Source organism: Terrapene carolina, unplaced genomic scaffold (assembly GCF_002925995.2).
Source record: "Terrapene carolina triunguis isolate 2854851 unplaced genomic scaffold, T_m_triunguis-2.0 Scaffold51196, whole genome shotgun sequence".
NCBI lineage: Eukaryota > Metazoa > Chordata > Testudines > Emydidae > Terrapene > Terrapene triunguis.
In genome coordinates, this window is record NW_020715547.1 from 1 (window position 1) to 8888 (window position 8888).

General features: G+C 63.9%; 1 protein-coding gene across 1 annotated transcript in view; it reads right to left on the reverse strand.

Moving 5' to 3' along the window:
- Positions 1–1553: 1553 nt before the first annotated feature.
- Positions 1554–8888, reverse strand: part of LOC112119801 (neural cell adhesion molecule L1-like) — a gene marked incomplete at its 5' end in the record, with an annotated part of 11798 nt that continues 4463 nt past the window's right edge. The window contains 9 exons of the mRNA XM_029914440.1: positions 1554–1782; positions 3257–3268; positions 3571–3643; positions 4036–4167; positions 4601–4765; positions 4981–5103; positions 5248–5421; positions 5809–5925; positions 8401–8617. Coding sequence (XP_029770300.1) covers positions 1554–1782; positions 3257–3268; positions 3571–3643; positions 4036–4167; positions 4601–4765; positions 4981–5103; positions 5248–5421; positions 5809–5925; positions 8401–8617 — 1242 coding nt within the window. The remainder of the gene's footprint in view (positions 1783–3256; positions 3269–3570; positions 3644–4035; positions 4168–4600; positions 4766–4980; positions 5104–5247; positions 5422–5808; positions 5926–8400; positions 8618–8888) is intronic.

The following is an 8888-nucleotide window of genomic DNA, read 5'->3' on the forward strand; positions in this document are numbered from 1 at the left end:
ACCATAATACACATAATGTTCCACCCCCAATTTTTTTGGGGAGCAGTAGGGGCTGCTACCTTAATATCCATCCCATCCCACCTTCATGGGGGGGGGGGGTTATTACCGTAACACACCTAAAATTCCACCCCTCTATTTGTGGGTGGAAATGCTCCCTGGGTACATCGAACACCTCTTGGGTTTCTTTTCAGAGTGGGGGCCATGCGCCCATAGTCGCCCCCCCAGGAAATCTCCCCCCCCCAACACCACACGGAGCCGCCAGCTTTCAGTTTTTATTCCGCCGTGTTTCGAACGCGGTTCGGTCTGTACAGTATAGATATAAAAAAGCCATCGATCGAGACGCTAGTGACAGCCGACGAGGGGGAGGGGGGACGACACGGGGGGGGGCAGCGCGGCCTTAGCCGGCCCCAGGGACGGGATTGCGGGAGGGGACTTTTTAAAAAAAGTTTTGTTCCCCCATTTCTTGTCTTATACGGAACGCGAAGCCACGACTACCCCACAGCACACAGCAGGCCCAGAGCACGGCTAGCACAACGACCCAGCGAGCGGGGGGGGGCACCTATCTACACGGGGGGACCCCGGCCAGGCCTCCACCCAGCCGGGGCTGGGGCATTTTTTAAATGTTTTTTTAAAATCTGTTTTATGCAAAAAAGGTTGTGGGGTTTGGGGGGGGCACAGAGCGAAGCTGAGACCCCCGACAGGGGGGAGGGGAGATCCGGGGTGGGGCACAGAGCGAACAAGAGGCCACTTGGCTTGAGAGATGTGGTTGCAAAGGCAGCTGTGTGAGAAAGTGGGGGGGCGGTTCCCTTTTGAGGGGGGTGAAATGGTGACGCCGGCCCCCCCGCAGAGAGTCCAGGGGGTGGGTGGCAGAGGTGGATTTGTGGAGGGGGATGATCCCGGGGGAGCTTGTGGGGGGTGGGGCCTCCCAGCATTGGCGAGGGAGGGACAGGGGAATCCCAGGACGCAGGTGAGGTTTGAACAGCCCCCTCCCAGGGCAGGGGGAGGGGCAGAATTAGGGGGAAATGTTCAATCCCCCCCCCCCCAGCTGAAAGGAAGCCGGGAAAGGGCTAGGGATGGAACCCAGGAGTCCAGGCTCCCAGCCCCCCACCCCCAGCTGCTCGGTCTCACGCCCAGAGGTGGGGCAGAGGCTGAGCCCAGAATGATTAAAACATGGAGAGACTTGGGGGGCGGGGGTCTATTTTTTGGCAAATATTAACCCTGGGTACAGCCCCCCCATTAACCCCTTGCCTCCCCCAAGCTTTTTGGCCCATCACATGCAGAAGATAAATGATGCTTTGGGGAGGGGGGGACATTCTGGGGGGGCTAAGGAGGGATTCCCTTAAATTACCCCCCTCATGTTCTGAGGCAGGAGGGGGGAAGCTAACAGGGATGGGGGAGGAGGTGGGAGTACATGAACCCCCAATTCCCCTGGGGCAGGAAGGGGGTCCCCTATTTCCCAGCTGGGGGGCAACCCCAGCCCCCAATTCCCCTGGGGCAGGAAGGGGCTCCCCTAGTCCCCAGGGGGGCTTGGCCGGCTGGGGGGTGCGTCTCCCCTACTCCAGGGTGGCCGTGACATTGGTGGGGCTGGTGGCCCCCGAGCTGTCGTTGCCGGCCGGCTCCTTGCCCGTGTGGCCGCTGTACTGGCCGATGAAGGACCCGTCCTCGTTGAACTGCACGTCGACGCTGCCCCCGTAGTCGGCCAGGCTGTCCTCGCTGCCCAGCGCCGGCAGCGCCCCGTTGAGCGAGGGCTGGCTGCTGCCGAACGGCTTCTCCTCGTTGTCGCTGCCGGAGCAGAGAGCAGGGTGAGGGGGGCTGCACAAGGGGCATGAGACACAGGGCGGGAAGTGTGCAAGGCGGAGGGAGAACATCATGGTGCAGGCGTGCAAGCCACATGAAAGTGCAAGGAGTGATTGTGCAAGATGCACAGGGAAGTGATGGGTGAGTGTGCAAGGTGCACGGGCAAGGCGTGTGCACCTGGTGTCGGGGAAGGGACTGGTGGGTGTGCAAGGTGAATGGGTCTAAGGTGCAGGAAATTGGGTGTGCAAAGTGTGCAGAAGTGGGTGTGCAAGGAGCTTGGCCAGCAGTGGGGGTGAGTGTGCACCAGGCCAGGAGGACGTGGGTGTGCGGGTGCACAAGCATGTGCTGGGAGAGCGTGCGACAACCTGATACAAGTGTGCAGGTGGCACGGGGGGGGGGGCATGTGACACCTCATGTCAATGTGTTGGTGCACACAGGCCTGGGTGGGAGTAGTGTGAGGGCTGAGGCACGGGGATCATGCAAGGGGCAGCTGGGGCTGTGCACAAGCAGGGCTTGTTTACACGCGTCAGGGGGGTGCTGAGTGTGAGCGGGTGTGAAAGAGCCTCCCGCACCAGGCCACAGTGTGAGTGCAAGAGAAGGACCCGCCCGCCTCCCTGTCCCCCTGTGCAACCCACCCCCCGGCAGCAGACCCAACGCCTGCCCTGGTGCGAGAGTGCACAGTGTGTGTGGGGGCAGTGGGGGTCTGGCATTTCTCCCTCCCCAGAGGGAATGGGGGGATCCCCTGGAACAAACTAGGGGCCCAGGGGGCGTTACCTATTTCTAAGGATGGACGAGCTGCCGGGGGGGCAACGATGAGACAGAAGGAGCCAGTGAGACATGGTGGGGGCGTCGCACGGTCACCTGGGCCATGGACACACACCACTGTCCCCGCACACCATCACCCCTGTGCACCATCGCTCCCAACTACCGTCGCCCCCGCGCACCATCACCAGTGCACAACCAACCCCGGCTACCACCACCCCACGCACCATCACCCCCGGCTACCACCGCCCCCAACCATCACCGTTTTCAATAAATGCGGCATGTTGCCTTTTCCCTGAAAAGATCCCGTGTGCTTCTTGTAAGCATAACACTATCACCAGTGCACAACCATCCCCGGCTACCCCCGCCCCACGCACAACCACCTCCATGCACCATCGCCCCCGCGCGCCATCACCAGTGCACAACCATCCCCGGCTACCATCGCCCCGAACACCCTTGTCCCACCTCTATGTACAGTTGCCCCAGGGCCCCGCACACCCGCTCTGACACACCTGTGCCCCGGGAGCTGCCGCCACCTCCAGAAACATGTGGGGGGGGCCCTTAAGTGTCACCCCCTGAACTTTGGCAGGCGGCGTTAGCAGCCCCCCCAGCCGAAGAGCAAGTGATTGGGGAGCACATGGCAATGGAGGATTGAACCCAGGAGTCCGGGCTCCCAGCACCCCCCATCTCCTCTTACCTCTCCAGGGATCTGTGGTAGCAAACCCGGCAGCATTTTTTTTTGCAGGGGGAGAGAGAGACAGTCAGAGACCCCCCCAGACCAGGCAGCAAGGGAGGGGCAGCGTGGGGGGGGGGAAGTTAAGCAGAAGCCACTAAATCCAACCCCAAACCCCCCACAATAGAGGGGGTAATTCCAGGCCCCCGCCATGTTCCCCCCAATGGGGGGACTTCCAGGGGGTGGGGTGAGGTGGAAACCCCTCTGCCCTGCCCCTCCTACCCCCACAACCCACCCACCCAGCCCCTTCCCCTCCCCCCACCCTGCCCCCCACCCACCTGTACTCCCCGAACGTCTCGTCCTTCATGGGTCGGGCTTCAGAGTCGACCTGCGTATCCTCCTTGTCCTTCACTGGGGGGGGAGAGTTAGTCGGGGGGGACAGGAGCCGAGGGACAACCGGGTTTTGGGGGGCAGGGTTGCTCGGGGACCCTGGAGTGCAGAGGATGGCTGGGGTCACTCCCTGGGGGGTGGGGCTCCTGGTGGAGTGGGGAACTGGGGGGCCAGAGACCAGGGGCGGGGCTCAGGGCTCCAGGGGCGGGGCCAGGGCGGGACCGAGGGCTCCGGGGACGGGACCAGGGGCGGGGCTCAGGGCTCCGGGAGCGGGGCTGGCAGTCCCAGGGGCTGGGTTAGGGGGCAGGGGGCAGGGCTGGGGAGCCGGGGGTGGAGTTGGGGCTGGAGGCGGGGCCGAGGGCTCCGGGGCGGGGCCAGGGGCGGGGCTCAGGGCTCCGGGGGCGGGGCCTCACCCGAGTACTTCCCGCCCTTGCTGCGTTTGACGAAGCAGAGGATGACCAGAAGCAGAAGCAGGAGGACCACGGCGCAGATGAAGCCGATGAACCAGCCCTCGGTGGCGAAGCTGTGCTGGTCGGTCGTCAGCACTGGGGGGGCAGAGCGACGGGGGGAGTTACCCAGGGACCCCTCGCCGGGCTCCGGGACGAAGCCTGGGCGTGCCTCAGTTTCCCCCGTCTGCTGCATTGTTCCCCAGCGGGGATGGGGTCCGGGCACTCTCAGGCCGGGTGGGACGAATGGCTCCCAGCCCCCCCAGCCGTGCTTTCCTGCCTCTCGCCGGGGGCGGGATGGGTGGGAACACGGCGTGGGGCAGGGGGCCAGGCCAAGGGGGGTAGCCCCGCTCCTGGGGATCTGGGACATGTGGCCCCTGCGAGGTGGGGCAGGCGTCCAGGTATGGGGGAACCTGGACCCTTTGGGAGCTGTGGGGCGGGAGGACGGGGATGGGGGCCCCTGGCCCCCCTTGGGAGCCGTGGGGTGGGGGGATGGGGACGGGGGACCAGGCCCCCCAGGGGTCTCACTCACGCTTGCCGTTGGTCTGCACCTCACTCTCCCAGAAGGCGACGCTCTCCCCCGAGGGGTCGCGCCCCACGAACTGGACGCAGTAGGAGGTGCCAGGCTGCAGGTCGAGGAGCCGGTAGGAGCCGTGGGTGGAGTTGGCCTGGCCGGACGTGCGCCAGGGCTCGAGAGCTGGGGGGCAGCGGGAGAGGGGGTTACGGCTGCTGCCCCCCCACAGGGGCCAGGGCCCCGGACCCCATTCCCTGCCCCACAGAGCCAGCCAGCTCCCCCCAGGGCCAGTGGCCCCTTCCCATCCCCCCAGCCAGCCAGCCAGCCCCCCCAGCCAGCCCCTTCAGCCCAGCCCCACCAGCCAGCCCCCCCCAACCAGCCCCCCCCCAGGCTCTTACTGGTCTTCCTCATGAACTGGATTTCGAACTCCACGCTGGCCTGGTGCCGGGCCGGGACCCAGGTGATGATGGTGAAATCGGGGCCCACCAGCGAGATGCTGATGTTGTCCAAAGTGGGGAGCACTGGGGGGGGAGCAGACGGGGGGGTCAGAACCAGAGACTGGGGCACTCCCACGACGTGCCGGAGCCAGGGGGGGTTGCAGGCTCTGGCCCCCACCCCAGGGGGGATTGGGGGAGAAGCAGGGCCCCCCCCCCGCACCCCCTTACCTGGCTCAGGCACGGTGCTGCCCTCCTGCACCAGCGGCTCGCCCAGGCCGGCCCGGGTCAGCGCCCGCAGGTGGAACCGGTACCGGGCCCGCGGCTCCAGCCGGGCCAGCGTCCCGTTCAGCTGGGAGACGGGGAAGGAGATTTCGTGCAGGGGGCCCAGCTCCGACCCGTTCACTGGGGGGGCAAGGGGGGGTTAGTGCCCAGCCGGCCCGTCTGCCCCTCGTCCCGTCCCCCTCATCCCGCAGCCAGCCCCCCAGCCAGCCCCCTGCCCCCCGCTCTGCCCCCCTCAGCCCCCTCCCGCTCAGCCTCACTCCCGCCCCCGTCCTGCAGGCAGTCCCCCAGCCAGCCCCCCTCCTGCCCCCTGCCCCCCACTCTGCTCCCTCCCGCTCAGCCCCACTCCCGGCCCCAGCCCCGCAGACAACCCCCCTGCACCCCCCTGCCCAGCTCCCCCCTTCCTGCACCTGACCACTGGCCAGCCCCCCACCGCCACCCATAGCTTCCCCTGTTGCACCCTTTGTGCCCCCCACCTCCTGTCCCCACCCCAGCACCCCCCGGACTCACCCTGCTGGTACTGCAGCAGGTACTCAGTCAGTGCCCCATTGGGGAACTGGGGGGGGCGTCCACTCCAGAGCCAGCACCGTGTCTGACACCCGCTCCAGGAGCAGCGAGCCTGGGGGGCTGGGCACTGGGGGGCAGAGAGAGGGTGAGAGCCGGGGGGGCTGGGCACTGGGGGGGCAGAGAGAGGGTGAGAGCCGGGGGGGCTGGGCAGGGGGGGGCACAGGGGGGGGGGGGGGGGGGGGGGGGGGGTGGGGGGCACTCGCGGCGGCGGGGGGGGGGGGGGGGGATCTCGGGGTCACTTCACTTGAGGGGCGACGCCTGAGCCGGGAGGGGGCTGGGGCCAGGTGACCCCTTCTGCCCGGGTGTGATGTTATGAGTGTAATTGAATCTCTCAGGGGAAGGTGACAGGGCCAGGAAGAGTTAGTTACCTCCCAGACTGACCGGCCCCAGGGCCGAACTGTAGCGACTGGTTAGGAAGATCGGTGAATGAACAGAGCTCTGAAATGCAGCGGCATTGTGAGAGAGAGAAGGGGAGCGGTTTGCTCAGGGCTTGTGATGTGAGCAAACAAGTCGTCTATTGCTAGAGCTTTGATTCAAAGATCAAAAAAAGAATATTAACATTTGTGATGACACTTGAGGGAAATCGTATTATTGTCTCTATGTCTCTTTGAAGGTTGGGGTTGTGACGAACTGAGACTGTTCTTACTGTGGTCTGTGAATGCTGACAGGGGAGTGTGGCTGGGATGGTCGGCCTTGGGGGATGGGAGACTGACTGGAAATACCTGAGCAGGTAACATGAGAACCCAGGAGGGGGCTGGGGCGAGGTGACACCTTTGGCCGGGAAACTGAACAAAGGCTGGGGGAGGGGTCGCTGAAGGCAGAGTCTCAGAAGCTGGCTAGTGACCTTGGCTGGAAGGCAGACAGGGCTCTGATCCCCTAAGGGGGCTAGGGTGCCCCGGGACCCCCAGATGGACCTAACTGAGGGGGTTCTGTTGTCTGCGCCTGCAAGACCTGTCTTGGACTGTGTTCCTGTCGTCTAAATAAACCTTCTGCTTTACTGGCTGGCTGAGAGTCATGGTGAATCGCAGGACGCCGGGGGTGCAGGGCCCTGAGTCCCCCTATACTCCGTGACAGGGGTAACCTGGATCTGAACTGTGTAATGGATAAATGACCCTGGGCTAATTGCCAGGATGTTTGGAAGGAGAGTTAAGCCGATTGTTTTCTCAGGCCGAAAGGCTGCAGGAAATGTATAAAAACCCTGGGACACGATCCTGCTGCATCTCAGATCTGCTTTGGGTTTCAAGAGGGGGAAACCCGGAGCCACAAGGATTGAGATCCCCAGTCACTGACTGGAGTCACCCTGAACACGGACATTGGACTGTAACCTCTGGACTGTTTCTAAAAGGACTTTTGGCAACTACACGCTCATCTCTGCTCTGTACCTGAACCTCAAGAATTGAACTCAAGTCTGTCTGTTTATTGATCTTTGAACCAACTCTCTCTCCTTTTTAAATACATTTTAGCTTAGTTAATAAGGATTGGCTCTACGCGTGTATTGTGGGTAAGAGCTAAGTCAGGGCTCGGCCGCCTTTCCGAAGTGCTGGGCCGAGTCTGCATTTACTCACTCGGGTTCAAGGTTTCACGAGCCAGTCATACACGTTAACGTTTTTAGAAGGGCTCGGTCTATAAGTCTATTATATAGAACTAAACTATTGTTGTATGTCAAGTAAATAAGGTTTTTAAAATGTTTAAGCGGCTTCATTTAAAATTAAATTAAAATGCAGAGCCCCCCAGATCGGTGGCCAGGACCCGGGCAGTGTGAATGCCACTGAAAATCCGCTCGCATGCCGCCTTCGGCACCCGGGCCACAGGTTGCCTCCCCCTGATGTAAGTTATCGTTGGACCTGGGTGTGTGGCTGATCCTTTGGGATTGGAAGAACCTTTTCTTTTATATGAAATCAGATGTTCAGGAATCATCATCGTATCTGACGTGTGTGTCTGGACAGAGGCCGGAGGCTGGGCACTTTAAGGGAACTGCGTTGTTTGGACGTCTGAGGAACCAGGGAGGTCCTACAGGAGCTGTTTTGGGCTGGTTGGTAAATCTAAGTACTGGAATATCCACCAGCGTTTGGGGTTTGTTTGCCCCGTTTGGTTTGCAGTTCACCCTGAGTCAGTGACCTCAGCCGGCTCCCACGGGCAGCACCGTCACGCCGGGACACTGGACAAAGGCCGGAGGAGGGGCCGGGGGGGCTGGAGGAGGGGCTGGGGTCAGATTGGAGCTGGCTGGGGAGACGGGGGGGGGGCCCAGAACCAGGGTCTGGGCTCCCCACCCCCAGGATGGACCCGGCTGAGGGGTCCTGGTCTCTGTCCCTACGAGCTCTGGCTCCCCCGTGTCCCCGGTGGCGAATAACCCTTCGCGGGGACTCGCAGGAAGTGGGGTGCAGGCCCCAACTCCCCCACCCGACAGGGGCCAGGCCCCCCCCACCCCGTGACACCGTCCTTGGGGGCTGGGAGCTGTTGAGGGGTGTGTGGGGCTCTGGAGCGTCAGGGGAGCTGGGGGTCACAGTGGGGTTTGGGGGTTCAGGGGGGTCTCACCTCCCTCGGGGGTGTTGAAGTCAATGTCCTCGCTGTGGGGCCCGTCGCTGCGCCCGTTAAACACAACCATGTAGAGGCGGTACCAGCTCCAGGGGCGCAGCCCCCCCAGCCTGGCCTGCGACACCTCCCCTGCCACCGTCAGCACCAGCGGGGGCGGCTGGGTCCGGGCCTGGCGCCGGCTCCGCTCCCCCACACTGCCCAGCCGCCAGTAAAACACCTGGGGGGACAGGGTCAGACAGCAGGGCCCCCCGAGTGCCCCTTGCTCCCCTGAGTTCCCCAGGCCCCCCACTCCTGACCCGCAGCCCCCCAGCACCCCCCGAGTGCCCCATGCCCCCCACTCCCAACCCGCAGCCCGCCAGCACCCCCGACCCCCCCCGAGTGCCCCGTGCCCCCCACTCCTGACCCGCAGCCCGCCAGCACCCCCGACCCGCACCCCCCGAATGCCCCATGCCCCCCACTCCCAACCCGCAGCCCGCCAGCACCCCCGA